This window comes from Fulmarus glacialis, unplaced genomic scaffold (assembly GCF_000690835.1).
Source record: "Fulmarus glacialis isolate BGI_N327 unplaced genomic scaffold, ASM69083v1 scaffold2609, whole genome shotgun sequence".
Taxonomy (NCBI): domain Eukaryota; kingdom Metazoa; phylum Chordata; class Aves; order Procellariiformes; family Procellariidae; genus Fulmarus; species Fulmarus glacialis.
The window spans coordinates 5,933-30,924 of NW_009235002.1; the positions used below are offsets into that span (position 1 = coordinate 5,933).

At 36.9% G+C, this 24,992-nt stretch overlaps 1 protein-coding gene across 1 annotated transcript in view; it reads left to right on the plus strand.

The window, feature by feature from the left end:
* Nucleotides 1-24,992, plus strand: part of LOC104082614 (rap guanine nucleotide exchange factor 4-like) — a gene marked incomplete at its 3' end in the record, with an annotated part of 74,807 nt that overhangs the window by 5,671 nt on the left and 44,144 nt on the right. Inside the window, exons 2-4 of the mRNA XM_009585813.1 lie at nt 6,272-6,414; nt 7,581-7,669; nt 15,982-16,128. Coding sequence (XP_009584108.1) covers nt 6,272-6,414; nt 7,581-7,669; nt 15,982-16,128 — 379 coding nt within the window. The remainder of the gene's footprint in view (nt 1-6,271; nt 6,415-7,580; nt 7,670-15,981; nt 16,129-24,992) is intronic.

The following is a 24,992-nucleotide window of genomic DNA, read 5'->3' on the forward strand; positions in this document are numbered from 1 at the left end:
TTGAAAACATGGATTTGGTAATACTACTGTAACAAGTGCGAAGTGCCTCTTGGGGAGAGTTGATTGCCTTCTGTCCCCATGGAAGTAAATCGTTGTCTGGACATTACTTCAGATTAAAAGTAACTTCATTTATATCTAGCACTTAAATCTCTTACCACAGGTCTAAAGTGCTTTGATAGGTCACTGGTATCCCTCTCTTAAACTTTCCTTTCTCAAAGAGAAATTAAAAGTCAAAGAGCCTTACAGCATTGCCTGGAGGAAAGAGGTGCTTCAGTGTTGTCCTGCTCTCTCTAAGGGAAAATGGTATCTTGGTACTAGTATTTTTCTGCATCCTACTGCTTTGCTTTTCTGCATGTCAGGAAAGGGTAGGAGAAAGTAAAGGTAGTATAGAGGAGTGGTCTGGTTTCAGTGGCATTCCTTGCTGTTCTCTCCTTGCTCATATTTCAGAGCAGAATATACTTTAAAATACTATTAAAATTCACCAAATGGTCCATGGTAGTGGTTATTGGTACCCTCCAGCTTATAGAGTTTGCCTTTGCATCTTTGAATAGACGCTTCAGTTTTAACCCAGAGATGAACAGTTTTATTTGTCTATTACGTAGTGTGATACTGTTTTCTACAAACAGCCTCGCCAGTGGAAGAAAGACATCGTATCTGCTCATCCTTCATGGGCTGTTCATTGCTGTCTGAAATGCAATATTGCCCTCTTAAAGACTTAAAAAGAGCAAGGGAGGGAAATCACAGTGTTTTCATTCAGTTAGAGCAGGGTTCAGATTTTTGAACAGATGTTATAGAAATAAACATTTTAAAATTCTAGAGGCATCTTGGCAAAGAAGGTAAAACTACCTTTCTTCTGTTTTTTCTTTTTCAAGTGTCAAACCAATTATGAGGAAGAACCTAAAAAAAGAACATATCGTATGGTAGAAGAGAAAGTAATAGGTTTATCGTGATAAAAACAAAACAAAACACTCCAACTTGTTCCTTTTTTCTAGGTTAACAAGTCTTTCACAGCATACATAAACATTCAAATATTTAATCTTAACACCATCAGAATTAGTTTATTTTATAAAGCTATTTATGCTACACATGAACAGAAATACTTGCCCAAACTGTATATTTGAAGAATTGTAGCAATTATCCTCTGTCTGTATTTAAACTTTGGGCTTGAGTAGTTTGCACTTAAAAATATGAAATAGTCTTTTGAAGATACACTTCTGGCAAGTTTTTTTATAATCTCCTTTTACAGATAGTCAAGCGGACATTGTCAAGTATACCGTTTTATCTCTATAAAATTCATGCCTGAAATCTTCACATCCAAATAAATCAGGGGTAAAACATCCTTTAAAGAAGGTTTATTGACATAATTGAATAGAGATGTGTAACTAGCATTGATGCTGTTGCTTGTATATATATGCTGTGATGTTATATTGAAGAAGCAGAAGAAGATAGATGACGTCTTGTTGAAAACATTACTGCCAGATAAGACTTACTGTGCTCTGAAAAGGCAAATCAGTAATATAAATAAAAGCGTTCAATGGTCAAACAAAGCAGAAAGGCTTGTAGGATAGTGAAAATAAATAAAATACTCTTGCTTTTCATCATTTCCTAATCATTTTGTAGCCCTGCTTTGCAACACTGGAAATGCCCACCTCACGTTGGCCACAGTGAAATGGGATGTCAGCGCAGTACCCTGTCTTACCAGATACTAAGCGTGAAGTTTTCATTTCCAAATCAGTCATTCCTCCCGCATGGTTTTGCTATGGTCATGGCATGATACCTACTCAGTTATGGTTGCTGGGCCGGTTAGTGAAGTGTGGTTACTACAGCAGCTGCTAAAGTTCTTTCTGGGCTTGTACCCTGCAGACAAGGGAAATGGAGATATAGCAGCAGCTGCCCCACAAAGATGCTGAAAACTTGGGAAAAAGGAGTAAGAAACTGTTTTTCTAAGCAAGAAAGATGGAGACAAATATAACACTTCCACAGTTTGTTTTACTTAAAATTTATTTTAAATTGGGTGAGGCAGCCTAGGCAGTGGGTGCTTCACTGGATAGTCATAGATTTTCTACAGAAAAGATGGCCTTGCCTTAAAACGCTTCTACTCTAGCTGTTGAGAGCTGAAGAATTTTAATTCATTTAAGAGAGTTGTCCACACTTTTAGGTTCATCTATGGTCCTATTCCATACATTGGGCTAGAGCTTTCAGAAACAGGAGTACACTTAGGAAAGGACAGAAGCTTTAGTAGAAAATCCAGTGGTAGTTGAAGTCTCACTGAAACGCATTTTTTAACTTCTTATGCTCACAGATACCGAGTTATAACTGCAACATCAGCAGTGAGGGGACACCAGTGGCGTACCAGCATCAATGTCACAGAACAGAACAGAAGGACATCCTCACCAGCACTAGTTTAGCAGAGGGGGGCTAAGTTCAATGAGATTGCTCTCTGGTGAACAGCAGTGGTGATCACAGAGGAGTGACTTCAGGTGCTCTGATATGATCTCTGGAAAAGCCTTTCCAGAGGCTTTTGGAGCCATGTAGGGGGTGCAGAGAGATTCACCTCCTTGGGGTTGACTTTTGCAGCCCATCTCCCTGGTTTCGGGAATGGTTCTTTTCTGGATTAATACCAGTGCCTTCTATCAGTGTGACTACAGTGACATTAAAGCTTGAATAATTCTCCATCTGCCGTCAGTAGTACTTTTCTAATTAATATGTTTAATCATTAATGTTCTAAGGAATATATTACAATATTAGGTGTTTAAATATTATTCCAAACTATGCTTTAAAAAAGCCAAGTTTACAGCAATTTAGTAAGATAGCTGCAATGAGGAAGTAAATTTATGTTGTCCTGTACTGATGTTGTTCCATGCTAGGCAGCTTGTACTTAGAAAATAGAAAACAAAATTTGGCATCATAAATGGATTAATTGATGTTAGTTTAATGGTGATGACGACAGTTACAATGGTGATAATTTTATTAAAAGATACTTTGTAGAAAGTGGTCAAACTTTGACTGAGTTTTGCAGGCATGTGCAAAAGCTGTTAATTGACGCTATGGTATTTTATTATTCTCATTATGCTCTCTCACTAAGTAAAACCAGTCTAATTGTTACAGATTATAAGCACTTAACAGAAATGAGTTTGAGTGCTACTACTATTACTGTTACACTGCAATCTGGAGTTTTTACACAGGCAAAATTCCGTGCCCTAGTAAGGACTAAGGGCCACCTCAGCTTGGGACGCCTAGTGTTAGTTAATTCCTTACTCCTAAACATTGAGGACATTTCCCAGGAGCTCTGATCAAATCCAAAGGCATTTTGTTATCAAACAACTTGGATCCTAGTTAATTTTTATGCTTATTCACGATCTTAACTAAACAGCTAAATCTTAAACTAAGTTGTCTGTGTGTCTCATTTGAGAGATATTAATACGTTGTTATTCTGGGGTACAGTTAAGATTCCTTGCACGTTTCCATGCTGGCTGCTGCTTTTGTTTTTTGGTAAAACACAGCTGGAGGAGAAGGTACCTTTTCTAAGGTAGATTAAAGGTTAAATCATTCACTGAAAGCCTCTCCCAAATTCTAGCTTCGTTTCCAAATGTGCTGGGTCAAAATGTGTGCCCTCCCAGTAAAAATATTTGTGGAAATTTAGTTGCACACAGTAATATTAAACCCAGTATATTTTGAAGAAAGGCTACTGAAACAAATGGCTTGTAGTAATGAATTATTAAGAAACATTGTAAGGAATGTAACAATTTTCAGATTGCTACTACGTATTACTTAGAAGTTTGGACTCCTCTTTTTGTTTAGAGCATGTCCACGTGTCCCCCTTCAAATGCCCACTTCATGTACTCCAGGTGGAAGTAACTGCTACTAATAAAAGTGCTGTAGCTCAGCTGCTTGCTAAAGTAAGCCACTAGGAACACACAACTTTGTCTTTCCCAATAAATACGGAGTTTGGTTTCTCACTGCTGTGCTGATGTTTAAAACTCTGAAAAGCGTGGCTCAGCTATCTCTGAGAATGCTTGTCCTTCCATGGTGACTCACTTTACTGGGGTCATGAAGCAGTTTTGTCAGAAGAAAGAGCTTTTCCTGCAGTTCATCTGCCTGACACAAGACAGTCCTTGCCACGTCAGTGGAAGTGAGCCCTGCTCTCACATTCTTCTGAGCTAGATGGAAACCCGGTCCCTTGAGCCTTCAGTAACTCTCAGGAAAAAAAGCTACACAGTCAATGAATTAAATCCCCCAAATCTTGTCCTTCTGACAGGACCAGAAGTGGAAGAGATTTCTGCACTCGCATTTTAGGAAGAGCACTGAGAGAACAGTGTTAAATTTATACAACCTGATGCATGTTGTTTGCTAACCCTGTTCGCTTTTTCCCTGTCCGACTGCATCAAACAATTAAAACCACTAAACACTGAGATCCTACAGTCAATTCTATGCAAATGAACTGATGGACTTGAATGGAGTCAGCTATGAGCAGTTGTATGAATGAAACAGTCTCAGACACAGTTTTTCTAGGAAAAGGGGATATTCTGAGAATGATCTTTTTTTTTCCTTGTCAGGTTTTGCTGTTAATTTTGAGATTCCATAAATTAAGGGAGTTAGTGTTCCAAGTGCTAGTGTAGTTTGGGTAGGGATCTTGTACAAACGGCTTTTAAATCTGTTTGCAGGCTGCACCTCCTAATCTTCTTAAAAGGATTTTGACAACAGTTAATGCTTATTAGTACCTGTCAGCTAGTGCACAGTTGAAAAACAGGAATGGATGAAAATCTTACTTGAAATATTTCAAAAGGGATTGTTGTAGTTGATTGTGGTTTGAAGTGGTAAGAGGATGTCACTGTGATGTAGAAGCAACTCTCTACACCAGAGAGTTATTATTCTCAATGTAGTTAATAAGGGTAAGTTGGAGTATAAATGAGGATAGAGATTTAATCCCCCCTAGACTTAATTTAATAAGAAAGATGAGAGGCAGAGATCCAATATGAGTAGGATCCAGGCTTCTTCCCTGAGACAAAGATTTGGATCCCTTAAGTCTTTGATTCCAAAGAGGAATCTTTAAAAAAAAATCCTGTTGGAAGGAGTGCTTACACTGTGGGTGTAACAATAAGATGCTAAAGATATGTAGTTGTGAACTTAGTCTTGGTTCATTGTAAGCTACCTGACTTCTGTTCATTTAGAAGCTCATCCACTGGCTAAAAGATTTTTGTCAGTAAAATTAATTAGCAGCATTTGAGTGAGTGATAGGTCTAATGATCACAGACAGTTGTCTATCTTTCTGGTACCCCTTTATACATAAATTATTTCTGCATCTGATCCAGCATAATCTCCTAGGAACATTCTATGTTTCTTTCTGTGTGTAGTGGTAGGCATTTGGTCTGTTATGAAAGATTCTTTCTAATGCTATCAGTTAGTGGTTGGCTTATCTGCTGATTCATAACGTTTGATAACAACATTTAAAATGTATGTTATGGAGCTAATTCACTTTAGTTTCATAAATATGTAGTAGTTTTCTGAACTTGCTGAACTGCTGGTCCACATGCTACTTTGTTGGAGGGAGTTGTAGAATTTTATTTTTCTTGAAATCTTGTTTTTTTAAAGGTGTTACTGTCATAGATTTCAAATATTTTAAATATTTGGATTAAAACTCTTTACCCTTACCAATGAAGAGTTAGGATCCTTGCTTGCATATTTAATTTGTCCAACATTAAGAGACAGGAAAGACATGAAAGAGAATGGACTTATTAAAGTCGTCTTTCTTGCTTGCAAGTGAGAAGAGAAAACAGAACACTCACATTAGTTTGTATCCAGTAAAGTGGGGAAGAGAGATGCAGATACAGGCGTTACTGCTGATATCTAAAGCTTTTCTTTTAGCTGGGTAGAGAACTTCTATTTTGAGCACTGATTCCACAGACCTCTTGTATGTTTGGACAGCTGTTTGTTTGTGTTCCCTTACAAACTTAAAACTATATGTCATTCTAAGCTCTTTAGGATAAGGACTGTATCATCATATGTATTTCTACAGTAATTGCTACAGCAGGACTTTGGTGCTAAATAGGGCTTCTGGACACTGCCTGTGTTGAAATAATCTTGCTTATGTTGATAACGGACAATTGTTAGGATGTTTTGGAAGGGTTTCATTATGTACCTGTGAAATGCATTTTAATTGGTTTATATTATAATGTGACGTTTAATGCAAACATCTGTAAGTTTGGTGCATGCGGGTGGGGATGTTTCTCTGATAAAGCCCTTGAGAATTTTGTCCTTTGTTTTCTTGCAGACCTTTAGAACGTTCCAGTGAAGATGTAGATATAATATTCACTCGACTGAAAGAAGTGAAAGCTTTTGAGAAATTTCATCCAAACCTCCTCCAGCAGATATGTCTCTGTGGATATTATGAAAATCTGGAAAAAGGAATCACATGTAAGAGAGCTTCATATAATGACCTATCTTATGTAGATAAAATTGGGGGTTAAGCTGGGACTGTCTCTAGGAGATGGATGAAAGAGCACAATCAGTGGAATGGCCATAAAAATGTTTACAGTCATAGTCATGGGGGAAGGCACGACTAAAGTGCTGCTTGCTCTACAAATACAGTGTGTAGTGAATCTATGGTAACAAGGCACGCATTATTGGATTTAGGACTGTGCCACTGTTTTGTTGAAAGGTTAGAAGCAAGTCATTGCACTTAAGCCTCATTCTTCCCCTGTAAATGTATTATTGATCTCTTTTGTAGGTGCTTTGTCATGTCAGGGGCAAAAGTGTATCACCTAACCATATCACTAATAGCGTGTGGTTTACAGTCACTCTGGATAACACAAGACAGATTTGCAAAGCTGCATACTGCTGTGGGGTGCAACAGCTCTGTGCCTGCTCTGGCAGCCCATGTGTCAGATGAAGGTGGACAGCTGTGCTTGGTCTATGAAACTGAGATGGAAATAAGTAGTGGTCCTGTGATGGGAATGTGTGAGTTTCCAGAGCTGTACCAGGGGAATAGCTGATGGAGACCTGTGCTGTTTGGTAGAGTCTCAGGTACCCTTCAGGTAAATCTGGAATGCTTTAGGCACACAGCACTGGGGTTTGCTTAGAGTAAGAGGAATTCTGATGCTCTGTAATCACAGTTGGAATCCCTGAACATCAAAGTCCTGCAGTTGCTTCTCAGCCAGAACTCTTACTGAAGTCAGTGGGAGATGTGTCTGCGTTGGAAGACTCTGCATTTCAAAGGGACATTGTTCAGAAAGTCGTTGGAAGACTCTGCATTTCAAAGGGACATTGTTCAGAAAGTCTTTTTTGTTTTGTTTTGTTTTGTTTATTACCTAATATAGCAGTACAAGAGAAGCAAACTGGGGAGAAGAGTGAAGCAATTCTATGTGCTTTCATTGCTTTTGTAGTGTATTGACCAGTTCACTAAAATGTGTGCTTTCCAGTATCATTGGAAATATTATTGTAATAGTACGTAAGTAGCCTGATATGGCAAATTCTATAGTGCCAGCAGTGACTACAGTAGTAGAGTAATACAAGGAAAAATGTTTGTTAATGTTGCTAAACTTAAAGAGATAGCTCTTATTTACAAGATTTCATCTTTCCAGTATTCCGTCAGGGTGATATTGGGACGAACTGGTATGCTGTTCTGACAGGATCACTGGATGTGAAGGTTTCTGATACAAGCAACCACCAGGTAAAATAGATTTTTCATTGAAACCATCCAGTCAGTAGTACAAAGAAAGGGTATGACTTACGCTGAGGTAGATAACAACAACATATATCATACAGATATTTTGTCTTATCACAAGCTGAGTTGTCCTTCGTCTATGGAGGCAAATAATGCCATTGATTTCAAGAAAACTGAAATGTAATGCTCTGAAAAGGGGTCTACATTTTAGCATGAAACAAGACTCTTCTGTCTTTTCTAATAGTGCCATATGAAGTTACGCTAAAGATCTAAGAGTTGTTAATTCATTCCCTGGCAATATTTTAATTGAGTCCTTGTTCAGAAAGTTCAAACCAAACCCACCAACAGTGCAGTCTGATAACAGCATACTGCAGTCTCCACTGCAAGAATGGGAAAGTATTATAGTCATAGCAGAGTATTGGAACTGCTGCCGTGTTAGAGCAGAAGCCTGGAGGTAATACCTATTCAGTGTTAAGACACAGAAGAACAAGTAAGATTCCCCCCAAATTGCAAGCGATTTCTCAGTATCTTGGCACTCCTGGATTTAAAAAATTGGGAATTTAGAGTAAATACAAAAAAAAGGATGAGATATTTCTCCTGGAGGGAGTCTCCCACCTGTGTCGTCTAAAGTCATGCTGACAAGTCATGCACTTCCTGCTATGAGCTGAGTCTTCTGGGAAAGCATCATGTCCCATTCCCTGCTCCTGTATTTGAGATCCATTGAGATTGTCCCATCATGTAGCTCAGCATGGGGTTGTACCTCTGACATGTGATGTGTTGTGCCTTCACATGAGTGGTATAGCTACCTAGGACCTGAAGTAGAACGCTACCCCTTTTTCCCACCTACTGAATATAGCATGCGTGGGGGGGTGGTGTGTTCTTTGCCCAACGTTTGGCTGATTGGGGAAGGTTTCTTGCTCGTAGAAGACTGGCAGAAATTGGATTTTTCACTTTGTTGAGCACTGCATCACCAGTGAAATTGGGTCAGAATGCAAGTCAGGGTAGTGTGTGAGCACTGGGTCTTTCTACTTCTTACAGTAAAATGGTAGATACAAAAGGAACTTCTTTCATAACATTATTTTTAGCAACCTCCTCACTATACTAAGTAGAGACTGATTGAGAGTATAATTAGCCTAATTTGAGCAATTCTCAGCATGGCCTGGCTGTCATTGGTATTGTCACAATTTGGAACAGTACTGGGCTCTTATGAGACCCTTTTCTGTGCAGGTCTCATAATGCAATCAGGAATATTTTCCGGTGTTTGCCAAAAGATGGCACTACACTGTTGTTAAGAACCAATGCTGAATCAGAAAGAAATATATCCACAAAAGTGTTCTGGATGTGGAAGTTAAATTAAGAATCTGTTTGGAGTGTTGAATTGTTCCATTAGATGGAGGATGGAACACTTCAGCCTTTTAAGAAATCTAATGTAAATATTTTTTTCTGTTTATTCAGGTTCACTGCATTTTCCTGCCAATAGGAAACGACAGAACTACAATTCATGTAGTTCTAGTTCCAGAAATTATATTCTGCAGTAATTTCTTAACCTCGCGTTTCCTTCTCACAGGAACAATGAACTGAATTCTTACCATTGCATAGTTGCCATAGAATACAGCCTCACTGCCAAAAGGACAGCAGCACATGCATTTACATACCAGTGCTGGATAAGTTTGGTGGTTGGGGACTCCTAAATAGTATTAGGGTCCAATATTTTCTCTGGTTTTGCTCCAGCTTGGTGTTTATACCATGTCCCTCCTTGTCCATCCTTGGTCTCTTGCTCCTTGTCCTGCCTTTAGCTCCTGGGTGCCCTGTTCCAGTCTTGCCTGTATTTCCTTGTTGGCATGGTGCTAGTTATTCTTAAGCTTGAAATACTTGCTAGCACTCCCTGCCTGCTATGCTCACTACAAACCCAGATGATGGAGGAAATAGAGTGTAGCTCCATAGGGGCAGCCCTGACAGACTCAGTTGCCAGCCCTGTGCTCCCAGCTAGGAATGGATGACCAGTGCTTTAGATGTAGGGATGCTTGTAACCTACCCTGGAGCACATTTTCCAATAACGGCACCCAGGAGCCAAAGCTTCCTTTGCAAAGTCATAGTAATGATTAATTGCTGTTACTATTATACCATAAATGGCACTAATGCTAACAAGAAACTTCCAGCAGAGCAGAAGAGATACAGAAGTTTACCTGAGTTTACAAGTTTAGAAGTTTGTAGTCTCATGTGAAAGTACAGAAGGACTATGCCATCTAGGCATAGGAAGAGAGAAGCTAACTTTGTATTTAGGTTCCTATTGGTTAAAAAGTCTTTAGACACGACTAATAATCTTTTAATACTTAAGATGAGCAGGAGGTTGTACTAGATGACCTCCTGAGTTTTCTTGCAGCTTGAATTATCCTATGATTATATGATGATGCCTACAGCCTCCTAATGCCTTCTAATCAATTCTCTTGATTAGAAATATATTAGTCCCACTTTTACTAGGTGTTTATCTGTCTACCTGGGGAACTTAAATTTCATCAACCTGGGAATAAATGCGTTGTGTAGCAGCTACTGCTAACTCTTTATGCAGTCACCTTTGGTGTTTGGTAGCTTTCTCCCATTAAAAGTGCAGTAAGTTATTGTGCACTTGGTGCTTACTAAGAATGTCTTAATGGCCTTTGCTCCTACAGAGGCATGTAGTTGCATGTCTTGCACTAGAAATTATATCTAAATGCCCTAACGGATCAAGACTTCAGTGTAGCTAGTGAAGTATTAATTTGTACACATTCTTGCTGCACATTAGCTTACTCATGCAGACACCTGTGATTTCTCACAGAAACTGCTGGTAATACTATACTGATTAAGACCAAGTTGAGAATTCATATAAAGAGAAATATTAACATTACCTATTATTTGCTATTATGATAAGAGGAAGCATTCCATATACTGATTTAAATGTTTTAATAAAGACAAACACACATATTTAGGATCTCATAGATAAAGCCTCGCTTTCATCTTGGTTTGGAAAAATCCTTTCTGACTGCTTGCAAAACTGTATTATGTCACAAGAGGGCAGTGTTACAATACATAACAAACTGAGTATGGGCAGTATTTAATACTGAAATGGCTAGTTTGAAAATCATATTCAACTGTTTACAATATACCTGTTTTAAAGAGTTTGACCAGAGCAGATTTCTGTTACTATTAGTTCTGTTCCACTGAGGTGGTAAAATAGCTAGCTGCTGATGATCATGCCATTGAAATGGGACAATACAATTTACAATACAGAGTTCTGACAGGATTACCCATCCAGTACATCCTGAGTGGTGGCTGGTCTGCTTTCTGTACAAATTATTTATGAATTTTCTGGCTATTCAACAATCAAGAAGAGACTGAAGAAGACTTTTTTTTTAAGGTAAAAATGTCACACTATGAATTGCAGAGGTAAGTGTAATGAACTGTTTTGGTCTTGCCTTGACTTGTTTGTAACAAATACCCTGATAAATATTGTACTTAAAAGTCACACAAAGCCTTAGTAAGTCTCCTTCAAAATAAACAGAAAATGCAGCCTGCTTAGAATCTATCGGAAAGAGGTCTTTACCCTCAGTTATGAACAGATTCTTAATTTAATTTTTATTTGCCACTGTTACCTACCAACGTTACAACCGAGGTATACGGTAATAAAAGTTCCTCTTAGAGATATTCCTAGTTTGGTGTTGTCTTAAAAATACTGCTGACTGCCTTGTGTATGTTTAATCTTTGAACTCTATTTTGAAAATAAACAGGTTCTGAAGGCTGACTGTTGGTAATGTCTCAGAATAAAGCTGGGAATAAATGCATTGTGACAAAAGCATCAGTGTGACATCTTTGCCAGATTCTGCAGCATTGTGTTTTACTGAATTAGATTCAGAGCCTTTTACCCCAAATGATTAAGATTTATATTCCTATCTGATAAAACAGGAAGGAATGAAGAGAAGAAAGACAAAGACCAAATAGCAATTTGATCTGCAGTTTTGCTGTAGTCTGCCAGCTGAATCACAGTGTGTGCTGGGGGCTATTGCTAATTTATCTTGCCTCTGTTTTGGTGGATTTTTTTTAAGCTGATCAGATTTTAAAAACAGACCAAACTGAACACAGGGCATTGACTTTACAAACAATTAGCCTTTTTTAGAAAAGCTTTAAAGGAGGAGCTGTGGGTGCCTGCGTGTTACAGCAGTGTCAGTTGTAGGAAGATGCAGAGGGCTGGGGATCAAAAGCCAAATAAGTTAGTGGGGTTGCTGAGAAGAATGACTGTGAGGAGAGAGGTTCAGATGTCCACGTAAGAAAGGGAAGAATTTCCTGGCTGTTTGAAACTGAGGACAAAGGAGGTATGTGATAAGATGAAGTGGAAACAAGGAAAGGGATTTAAACAGGGCAGTCCTTGCAATACTGCTTTCTGCATGTAAATGCCATTATGTATGCATGTAAATAGCCATTATGTATTTTGGAGATAACCTATGTGAAGTTGCAACGTAAGTTTGTACTGTAGTCTGTAGTGTAGTGTAAATATGCCCAAGCTAGCTTTAAATTATTTAGTTTGAGCATGAGAACTGTTCTACCTATTTTAACAGAGAGATTGGCATGGACTAATGTACTCAGCTGAGAAGCAGGGTGTGTTGGCCCATGCTGAGCTCCACAGTGTCGTGGTTGTACTAATTTTGGTTTTGAACTTAGCTTATTGAAAGTTAATATAGAAAAATCATTTCAATTCTGTCTGCCAGGTAACCTAGCAAAAAGTACAAGACATTGCAGGTAGTTTTTAGAGCATCAGATAGAAAGGTATGGAAATAATGAATGTTATTACAGTACAATTAATCTGATCTGTAAATATTTTAATTAGGAACTAGAAGAGAAGTTGGTCGCAGTCTTTCTAGAAGCATAATGCCTCCTTTAAGCAAATTACCTTGTCCTGTGTAAAGAGGATGGCCTAACATATGTTGGCAAACTGCAGTTCTAGTGTGAGAAGATATTTCTATGTTATCTTTAAAAGTAGTTTGATAAGGACTTCCTATCTGAATGGCTGAAACATACTCCAGTGGAGGTAATGGACCAGGAAAATCACTTCATAGAGCAAATAGTTTACTTTCATGTGTATCTTTTGGTTTCTCTGTTATAAAAGGAAATTTCTGCTGAGAACAAACTGAACTGTGTCGAAGTAATAATAAGCAAACTTTTCAAAATGCCAGCTTTTGCAGATCTCCAATTAAACATGGAGATGGTATCGAGTCCTGGAGGGACACAGGTGCAGACGTGAGTTAAAGGTACAAGGTGTGGGAAAATGATGAAATTAAAACCAAACTAGCTACATCAACTCCCTTATAAACTCAAAATATTGAATAAACTAAAATTTCAAAGAAAAGTGCCCAATCCCTTTCAACCTAGTACTTATAATTTTTTTTCCTATTTTCTTCATTTCTCTTTCAGACCCCATGATTTTGTATACACACAGTACAAAAATTCTATTTGCCAGGTTGGAAAATAGAAGGTGTCACAAGTCAGGGAGGAATATGCAGGGATGTGTCTTGTGATGGTGGGGGAGGGAATAAGGCAGAGCCTTTTTTCTGATGTTCATCCATTCCATAGAATGGTCTTACAGATTCAATAATGTTTTAGATTGATGGGGGGGTGAGGTTTAACAACTCTTTCACTGCATGTGTCTCACTTGCCAGTGAGAGTCAGTGAAACTGAATACACAAACAGCCTCTGATTTGAACGCTACCATTTTACAGTGTGTTCAGAGGACAGATAGCAATGGAAACAATCTCATCTTTCTAAGTCTTTAATACTGCCTTTTAAATGGCTGTGTGAATTTTAGCTGGTTACCAGCAGCTAGAACCCCCTGCTGCTTCTGGGATTGCAGAGGGGAACAGCAAACTGAGTTTTGAGCTGCCAGCAATCCTCCTGACATCTACACTGAACAGCAGGAGATTCTTGAGTGTAAGGTTAACAGGCGTAATAGGAAACACACACCTGATTCCCCAGGCGGCTGGAAATGTATAAACAAGGGGCAGAGAGAAAATGGGGCTCTGAAGTCTTGAAGAAGACAGATGGGCTTGCTCCCTAGCTGGCTGCAAAATTGCGTTCTATGGAGAGGAATGATGGCTGGGGAAAAAACCTGAAAGAACTTTCACCTGATAGAAGCCTGGACTTTTCTTTAATGAACATAGATAGGACCATTCCAGCTCTTTGACTTAACACCCCACAATGTTAATTTCTTTCTCAGGCTGAACAGCTGCCTCATCAGAAGTTATTTTAGAAATTGGTTCCTTAACCAACACTGTTCCTTTTCTCTTCTTCTCTATTCTGTCTTTAAAGATATATTCTTTAGGGTTGTAGAGAATCAAAAAAGGTGAAGCGTTTCAAAGGAGTTTATTTTTTTGGAGGGAGTGTAGGGAGCGAGAAAGAAGTTGGAAGATGTAAATAGTGCTTATGATCCACCTAATGGAAAAGTTTCTTTTTCTACCAGGCTATTTGGTTATTCTGCCCTAAACAGAGATCTTTTATCTGAACTGTCTAAATAAAGTTGAGAATAATGTATTGGAGACCCGGAGATGAAATTTTGTGTGAGCAGCAGGCACGTTTTCTTTGTAGCTCCTTTGAGTGCAATTGTGGATATGGTAGCATGCATGTAGTGTTTCAGCTTTGAAAGGTAAGCGTGTTAAGGCAGAACTTTAGCATATAGCCTGTATTAAAGACTTCTATTTAGGTGCCTAGGTCCTCATTCCCAAATATTCTTTCATTTAAACAGTGCCTGTTCATATTTGCCTTCCTTGAAAATTTATTTCTGACAGTTGGTAAATTGTTCCTAGATCTTCTCTAAGACATAATTGATTTTGTTTTCCTGAACACATAATTTTATATGGTAATATCTGTGCAAAAGCAATTTGCTATGGTTCAGGGAACTGGACTATTATGGGCATTTGTCTTTGTAATGCAATTACAAAGCTACTAACTTGATCTTAATAACATTTGCCTATTACCACTTGTTAGATGCATGAAAGGAAAACAATGCAATTTTAAACACAGAAAATGATGCTGAAATATGCTCGTGCATCTCTCCTGGATTATCAGCCACAGGGATGTAGCAGATGGGATGACAACATTTTCTGCTTTTATTTCACGAATCCTACATTTTAGAATTAAACTATATTTCTAATGTGTTGAGTAAAATTAACATGTGTTTTTATATGTTTATGCGTATTTGTCTGTGTGCCTGTATGATTTTCTTAGTAAAGTGGAGTTTGTATCTGTTTAAATTTTTAATGCTATTGCTGTTTTTTTTTAATTACTCAAAAGACAGTCAGTTAAAGACCAACTTAGAAAGAGACATAGATAAGTGTTCAGCTTCAAGCCTGTGCTCAGGAACATAGCAACTTGTAAGCCTAAAATGGAACATGTGCCTAAATATCTTGATTCAGCAAGTTACTTAATTTTGAGTACTCTAATTTTTTGTCTGCAGTAGCTCATAATTTGTATTGGAACTATTACAGAGAGGTCCCTGGCCAAGGGGGATTGATTTAGACATCTTTCCATCACATGAATGGCATGTGCTTACATAGACTCTTTTGAAGTGGACTTTACTGCATGTTTGGGACCATCCTGAATACTCTATTCCAGGTTGTTTTGGACTTTTAATTGTTTTCTTGAAATCCCCGACTTACGTGAAAAGAATATTTTTTTTTTTTTAGTCTGGTACTTAATTGGCAGGCATCCATTAACAATTGAGAGATTTACTGGCATTTTCAACAGAAGGGCCAAGAATTGATTAAACTCTACGACTGCATTGCGCACAGACCTTGTACAATAGAGAAATGCATTATAAGTACAAGAGGATATTATAATTACTGAGAAAAGATAACAGTCAAATTTTCTTTCTGATTAGGGTAGCCTATATAGGGCAGAAATTTATATTCCAAGATTGCATTTCTGATGCTAGTTATCTTCTGATCACCTATGACATTTCTAAAGGATCTCATCATCACAACAGTCTTTAGAGGTAGATGAACAGAGATCATAACGTTCTTCCAAAGGTGAAGATGACTCTTGTGTTCTCTGCTTTGCAGACAGAAATGTCTAATTCAACTGATGGTCATAGAAAACAGAAGTCCTACTTACTTCCACATTGAGGCTTTCTGTGTTGTTAATCAGTATATTGATTTTTTTGTTGGCACTTTTAATTAATTTTCTTTTAAAGCAAATTGCTGAAGAATCTTAAGGCGGTGCTGTTAGTAAATGTGACATAAAGACTCTTAAAACATCCTGGAATATTTAATATGTGTCCTTTTATTTTTAATTCAAAGGATGCTGTGACAATATGCACTCTGGGAATAGGAACTGCTTTTGGAGAGTCCATTCTGGATAACACTCCTCGCCATGCTACCATCGTTACCAGAGAATATAGTGAGCTCCTTCGAATTGAGCAGAAGGACTTCAAAGCACTTTGGGAGGTAAATTCAGATTTATTTGCAGTTTATACAGAAAAAAGTGATTTAAGCACATTTATACTGTAAGCAAAGTAATAACTCTTTAAATTAGTTTGGACAAAAAGAAAAGTCTTTTCACTTCTTTTCAGTGCTTCATACTCTGCATGATTACATACTCCTGTATTTCTTTCTTGCGGGCTTCTTCTAATGAAATAACTTAGGTGAAATTTCTGGTGGGATTTATTTGTATACTGCAGGTGTTGCTTTCTTAGTCTTAAACTTGCTTTTATTGCCAGCGTTTATGAGGAGAGTTTGTCATTAATATATTCTGATATTTTAAATTATTCTCCTTTACTCCTGTCTCATCACCAGCTGTAAGGGGTTTAGAATTTGCAGATGGATCAAGATCACTTAAAAATTAAGTTACTGATTACATGTGAATTCTCTTAAAACTTTCCCTTGTGGAGAACGTACTGCTGAAGTTCTTCAGTCTATAACCTGTGTGTACTTTGGTATCCATGCTGAGGAGACTTCATTAACATGTTACTGTGCTAAGTTACTGAACTTTAATCAGCTTGCATTTTTGTAAGCATTACACTCGATTTGAAAAGTGTTCTGGGAATTGGAAGGCATCCTGTTGGCCTGGCCTACACTATTGCCAATTTGTACTGCCAGCTTGTTTTAAATGGTGACTATACAAATTTAGGTGTTGTGTAGAGCTGTCGGATGGTGTAAAGTTGCAGATCTAGGGACACTAACTATATTTAAGAAATAAATGCTGGTTGTAGCATTTTAGTTCAGCTTCTCTCCTAAGTGCAGACAGATGGGGATTTTTGGATTTCTCTTTTCCTGAGAAAGAGCAAGTATTATACTCCAAGTAATTGTCCTAAAGCAGTACTAAAGTAAGGGTATCAGAAAGAAAATCAAATCCACAACTAGCTACACTGACTGAGGAAACAGCACTAATATCATCTGTCTGCAACTATGTTGTCTTGAACATAGTTAATGGTGCAGCATGACTAAGGCATGAAAGACCAATGTGTGAATGAAACGTGCTTGCCATGGAATGCTCTGACAATATCAGATTTCATTCTTTGAATTGCATAGCCATAATTTGTACTGTTTTTTTGGCAATGTCTACAGCTAAAATAAAATGCTCATAAAGTCTCATAGCAAATTTGAAGAAATTCACAATGCAATATTTTTCTGCAGTTCAAGCTTTTTTCTCTACAGGAGCTGCATTATAATTTTAGACCCTGGCATTAAAAGATTAAATATGCCAGTGGTCTCATCTGTTTTAACATATGCTACACTTGCCAGTGGTCAGAAATTTTTAATATAGATAGTGCTTTACAAGCTCATGATGGAGGAGAATAAATCCAATTGTAGGTTTCTCAAGTAACATTTTTTTTTAATTCACTTTTAATTGGTATAAGCTGAGTAATTTCTGCTATGTATGTGACTTTCCTGCTATGCAATCAGAAATTTCTGGTTTCCTATCAGAAATATTGGGGGAGTGAAGGTTAAGTTCCCTTCTTAAAAATTTTGAACCTTAAAATAGATTTAAGTTGTTTTAAAACAAAAATGCCGATGTCATTTGCTCTTTAATCACTGATACAATGTTGTTTCTAACCCTTTTGCTGATTTTGATGAGTTTTTTGATGATAGATGCTTTTGGAAAAGGTCACGTGTGTTGAAAGTATTGGGAGCTATCATAGGGAGCCTTAGAACACATCTTGTATATTGCAGATTTTATGAAATTGTGCAATAGAGCATGTCACAGATGCTGCAGGTATCGGTCACAGACGACAGTTTAGCTTTGTGGTACTTCTTTGCCTTTTGTGCAGTTTTACAGTAAACTTTTCATGTATTTGGTGTTCTTTCTTTCAAGGAGGCTATCCCTGTGCTCTTACTGAGTCGAAAATTATGCCACAAAATATAGTTGCTGGTTAGTCTGAGGTAGAATTAAGTTGTTCATTTTTTCAAGGCAATATTTATTTCCTTGCAATCTACTAATCCCAAAGCTTACATAAACTGCAGCTAATGTATGATAAACAGAGAATGTTGAAAACAGACAGAAAATTATTTAAGGAAATTCCCCCCAAATATATGAGCAATAGTAGCAGTAGTATGTTATTATTATTATTATCTGAAGAAAAGTAAATACTTTTCTTCAGGGAAACTTCTTGTTGTTTATTATCAGTGGTACCATGGGAAAAATGGGAGAAGGCAACAATGTCAGTGTGATTACAATCCAAATATGGTAAAAACTAAAATCTAGTGCATACAAATTTCAACTCTCCAGATAATGAGAATTTAATTCCAGAAAATAGTTTCTCCATTAAAAAAAAAGTTGAATAATTCCAAAATAATATAATAATGTAATTTAAGAACAACCTAAATAAACCGTAGGGTTGAAATTCTTAAAATGGTTACTGCTTTTATGAATGTAGGATTTTTATGATTAATAATAGAAGTGCAAAAAATACATTTCATATATCATTAAGTTTTTTGTTTGTTTGGGCTTTTTTCCCCATGAAATTTACTTTTGGGGAAATTTACTTTTTTCCTTCTTTTGAGGGAAAGAACAAATGAAAACTCTCTGGTAGCTGATTAAAGATTTTTGACATACAGAGCATGGAAATTCCAAGACTGCAGTTTTTAATATTCTATTTTATTTTTAGGTTATGAATATAATCTTGGAAAATGAACCAGCATAAATTGATTCAGTATTGACTTTAATTTATTGTGCAACTAATCTGAAATGATAGGACTAAGAGCTATGGACTATCTTCCTTTATAGTAAAAATTTGTTAACACTGAAGCCTACTGATGAAGTTCATGTTTGCAACATATGTTTTTCTATCACAAATCTATGCAGTTCTTTGAAAGACAAATAAATATCCATTTATGTTGCTTATGAAACTTTTAGTATAAATTCTGAAACTAGATTTTAAGAGAGAAAGATATAATACCTATTTTAGTTATTTCTAAGTTTAGAAAGAATTTTCAGAATCTCTAAAATTTCATATTATGAATTTACAGATTTTTCTGAGTTTTGTTTAAATTGAAAAGTAACTTTTCCTGTATTAGCTGTATGGCTCTAAGAAACAATTATATTGATAGAATGTTTCACAGACCAGATGTGGCTTATTAACATATTTAATGCACAATATACAGCAAAGTGTATTAATTTCTTTAAGTACAATTACAATTGCATCTATACCTGAAAGAAAGAGATTGCTTCTTCTAAACAGACTTTTTTCTTTTTTATCACTACTCTTCTGTTAGTTTTATAAATATAAATACTCTTTGAGGAAAAGATAGGATATTCTTTATCAAAAATACAATACAATTCCTTCTGTAATACACAGAACCACGTATTCAGTCAACCCTTTAAATACGGAAAGATTTTCTATGACCTCCATTTTTAACAATCAGGGAATGCTGGTCAAAACAAATGATATTGTCCTGATAACAACAATTACCAGTTAAAATGGCCTAGTCTTTTCTCAAATGACTATATCTGTTGACGTAGCATCCTGTTTGGGAGCATCTGTTGAACTTCTAAGCTTACTCATCCTTGGAGACTTGTTTTCTATCAATGGCTGCTATAGCAGATTGGAGATGATGAACTCTCTGGTTAGGTTCTCACACAGCTGAACACTGTTGCCTGATGAAGAAGCTCTAGGAGGTTATGGGAATCACTGGTGACATGCCTTTGTGCACCAATTGTCCCTGGCCGCCTTCTCTGAGGAGCACTAACAAACATGAAAAAAGTTATTCATCACTCTTGCAACACTGTAGACTTTCAAGATGCTCTATGAATGTGTAGGATGAAGTACTCTTTGTGTTGATAAGAACTCGCTTTCCCTTTTTAGCATCAATGAGTTAGTGTGGTGCTAGCTACCTTGCCCAAAAAAACGTTTCAAAGCACAAAGGAAAATACATCCAAAAATAAACATGAAAGCAGAAGGCTACACACGAGGAGCTCTGGTCATGCACATCCTGTTGGGTCACTGGCTTGCTCCACCCCTAATAGTTGGATTCTTTTAAGCAGAATGAAATGAATGTATTTGAGCCGTGTTATCATTACGGAAGTTCTCTGTAGTTCATCTTGAAGCTTTGTCCTTTCATATCATACAGTTGCAAACTGATTCAAACCCAGACAGGAAGGGAGTGAATCTGCTGAGAAGTGACTTATTTTTAGAGGTCTTTCCTACCACAGTGAATTACTCAGCCTTCCTTGGATAACATACAAATAACCAATTTCTTTTTGTGTGGAATAAGATTATGTTAGAAGTTACTGAACATGCCTGGAGAAACATTTGATCTTGAGTAAATGAAGAACAGCTATTACTTCGGTATGCAGTAACTTTGGAGAGAGGGAGTCTTGGCCCCTATAAGGTCAGAATGAATATTTTAATTCTTTTTAATTCCTATTAAGCAGCACGTACACATCTTGTAGTCTGATAAACAGGAGCATAACTTGCTTCCTGCTTTTGCCCATGTGATGATAATTCAGTAGCCCGCAGCAGACTTCACTGCTCTGAAATGATAGCTTTGGGAGAAGCAGCTTTCTTACCGTCTTTGTTTTCTGAACACTGTGAACGTTAGTTTTCAATGAGCTAGTTTAAAAACAGATCCTTTGTCAGAACAGAAGAAATTTCACATACAGTTTCAATGGAATGCTGTGTAGGAAATACACATATGAAATGGCATGCTGACTTAAATGTTATAGCACTGTTCAGTGAGATTTCTGAATAAGGCTTAAGTTCATCAGAATTGAGACCATAGCTCTCAGTGCATTTGCGTGTAATATCAGTTTGTCTTTTTAAGGAATATCTAATCATGTCCCTTCTATCAAGATATAATACAATCTTATGCCTCATTTTATGTGTCAGGATTATGGCAGTAGGAATTACGAAGGCACTGTAAAAATACATTAATGAAAATGAACATGTAAGGATTTTAATGTGTTTTATCCATTTGGCCCTGCTGTAAGTACATTATTTATCAAAGCATGTTACTGAATCTCATGTAGGTGTTTTGCAGTGTAGTGCAGCAGGCAGCATTTCAGAGAGGCAGTCTTTTCCTTGCCTTAGGCTGCTGGAAAATACATGTTACATTGTTACTTGAGAATGTTCTTGCTTCTTTCTCTGGTGGACTCCTGAATACTTCAACATGTTTAAGGAGTATTAGGAATCTCATGTAAATGTCAGTACTTTGTAATGCACTTTTTCACCAATGGATATTCCATACCAGAAATTCTTTCCAGTTCATTTAAGTGAGAGATTAAATTTGATCTGAGAAATGAAATATTGGGAGGGGGAATCAAACAAAAAATCAGATTCATGTCCAGCCCCTAAACTATCAGCTTAATTTATGGTATACTGCTCCGCCAGTTTATTGCCCAGAAATCAACTGCAGAAGTCTTCGCTCTGATTTACTAATTTCCCATAGATGAACACGGTAGAGGTATAAAACTATAGTTAATAAAATACAGAACATTTAGCTTTGCAGGATGGATGATCATGTGATTTAAAATAGTGAAGTGCTTGGACACCCACCGACCCAAAAGTATAAAAAGGTGGTCATGGAACACTCAGTTGTCTTTACCTGCTTCATGTCACACTCTCCATTGACTGCTCAAACTCTACCTTGATGATTTGTCTCTCTAATGGGGTTTTGTTGCAGAAATGTAAAAGTGATCAAATCGTAGTAGCCCTCATTTGCAATGTAGCTGGAATACTGTGTTCACCAACCTCTGAAATAGCCATCTTGTCAGAATAAGGAAGAATTATTCCATGTTATCAGATACAGAATACAACACAGAAGGAAGACGTAGAAGGACCCAAGTGTGTGGAATTTGCTGCTTTATGCTGTCTGCAAATCTTCAGCTGATGACCAATTCAAATTTGTATGCAAAGAAACAGAGCTAGTGTGAGAGACATTATAAAATGAAGTGATGATAGGCAAGCAGGAGATTTTTTTCCTAGAGTAACGCATGGAAGGAGGAGGAATATAAAAAGTCCTCCTCCCCAGCTTTAGAATATGACAGTAAACACAGAATTGGCAAGATGTGAGCAAAGCTTTGAAAGTAACTAACAACCCACCTTCATACCTTCTGTGTTAATACTGATAAAGCATACGAGTGAGTAACAGGGAAAGATTTCAAAATTGTTATTATACAAAGAAGAAGTGCCAGATTGCACTCCCAGTTTTGCTGGTGTGAATTGAGCATATTTCAAGTGAATACAGTATAATTGCTTTGATACACATGGAGCTAAGTGGGAGCAGAGTCTGGCCTTTAGTGCTGCTGTTATATTGGTTTTGACCATCCTTGTAATATGCTTTTAGGGTTTGTTGTCTTGTTTTGCTTTGTCAAACATTTCTAATTTTAACACATGATGCTCTGTCTGGTAGAGCAGATTTAAGCAAGTATGGAATGGCATTCTATACTCAGTAGCCAGATATACATCAGAACAAGCCACATTTGTCAGCATAGCAACACAGTGACTGCTGCTTTCATTCAGATGTATTAATTACTTCATGTTTTAAAAAAAGGATGCAGATTTTGTGAACACTGTTTATGACAGTGTATCTCATAAGGTAACCTTCCTGGCCATTGGCAGTGGAGAAACATATCTAGGAATTAATCTAGATTTTTCACTTCAGTAACACAGCTTTTCTCTTGGCGTGATACGTACTGGTGGAAGTGCACAAGTCTTTTGATAGAGTCTTGCTATGATGTGTTCTTTTCTAAATAATGGCATTATGACTGAGAAGTTCATAATCAATAATTATTCACTCTGTTTCAGATAATTTGCTGTGCCATTATGTATGACATTCAATATTGTCAATGAGGCACAGAAGATCAAGGTATCCAGTTAGTTTTAACTCTGAGTTTCCCTTTGTTGTTATCGTTGGTTTAAGGTGACAGACACAGGCACATCCCTTAAGCAACTGAAAAGATTGAAAAATAACAAGTTGGTTGGAAAGGCCTGATCCTTCCTCATGTCTCTGCAACGAACTTTCCTGATGCATGTTCTTGTATGTCATCCCTACAATCAGTTTTCACCTCATTCTCCCGGTTTATTCTGAAGCTATTTCAATAGCAACGTTTTGTGACTGTGTCACTGATCACCATGTGGAGATGGAATAAGGCTTTGTAGACCGGATTTCTCTTAAACCATGGTAGCATGTCATTTCTCTTAGGTGCAATTCTGTATCACTGTAGTAATGCCCATCATCTTGAAGCCCCTGTTGAATCCTATTATACCAGACACTATGCAAAAATATATTGTCATTCCTATTTACAACCCTTGTAAATGTTTATATGTTTATTAGCACTTCAGAGAGTCTTAAATTATATTGCAGAAAGCTTTACTTATTTGAGGTTCCTTCTTGCATAAAAAGAAATAGAAACATCCAGCGAGCATGTCAGTCTCCCTGTTAAGTAATGCCTTTATTGGTTTTCTCATATTTTATCATGGTTTAGAGGTGAAGTTGAAAAATATGAATTAATCTGATTTTCAAGAAAATACATTATTTTGATTAATTCCTAAAATATTTAAATTACAGAAGAACATCTGACAAACTGAAATGTATACACTTACAGTCTGCAGATGTTTTTGAGGCTGCTATTTTTCTTTGAAGCTTTACTGCCAAACTTGCACTTTCTATAACCAGCTTTTTTATTAGCAAAGAAAGTGCTTTTCATCCTCAGCAGATTGTATTATTAAATGTGGTATCTCTAAGCATGATGTGCTAAATGGCAAAAACATATATTGCAAAACACAACTGGGAGCCTTACAAATCTTATTTCAGGGAGCAAACTTCTGGTCTTTCATTTGTTCATTTTTAATAGGTAAAAATGTCTTTCAGAAGAATCATAGGATTTGAAGCTTATAAAATAGTTTCTGGCTTTTTTCCCAGACATACATTTTAACTATCAAATATGTGTCTCATTCTCATCTGTCACAGAGAGAAAAAATGCATAACACAGAATTATGTCTTTGTAGAGATGTGTGTGTGTGTATAATCTGCTATCTATCTAATATGTATTGTGTGTATATATTGCTACATTAAATTCATATTTGCCTTGTCAAAATTCCGTGTCAAATTGCCTGGAGCTTTGGTTCTAACTGCATTTGTGGTTGGCAGTGTCCTTTCTTGCCTTAGAATAGATATCAAAGAGATCAACTGCATGAGGTTTGCTTACACTTTTAAACTTTTGGATTTGACACAGACCGTCTGTTCCTTAACTCAACCGTGGGGTCATACGTGGATGAGGTTATTTTGGAGATTGTCCCTTTCTGATCTTCTGGTCAGTGTTATCATCTCAATCCTTGGCTTCTTTTAAGATGAATCGTGCTTTTTCTTCCTCACACAGAAGGTTAACTATTACTGGTTCCTCCAGGTTCTTGAGAAAATTAGTAAACCCTTAGAAGCTTCCTTTTACCAATGAGTTTTTGTTTCTTTACAGCAGTGGATATGGTTGTGTGTTCCTCCAAGGCATTCCTATACAATGCGTGCTTGCATGCTGCATTTGAATGGGTGCTTTCTGCTTGTACTAATAATGTACAGGCAAACAATGTGATACCATTTATTAGATCAATGGATATGTTTTAATATTGACATTTTAAAAATCCATTAGCTTAAACCTGCTGGCATTAAAAAAAAATTAGAGATCTTTGACAATAAGATCTGTGGCAGTGGAAGATCTTATGCAGATTAACACATACTGAAAACAAGGCTATTGTATTATATTCTATATTATTCTTTTTTATTCTTTTTATTCTTGTTTAGTTTATAAAATATTTTGTAAAAATATTGTAAAAGTGTTCACTTTCATGTAGCAAGAAAAATGTAACCTACAGGTCCTA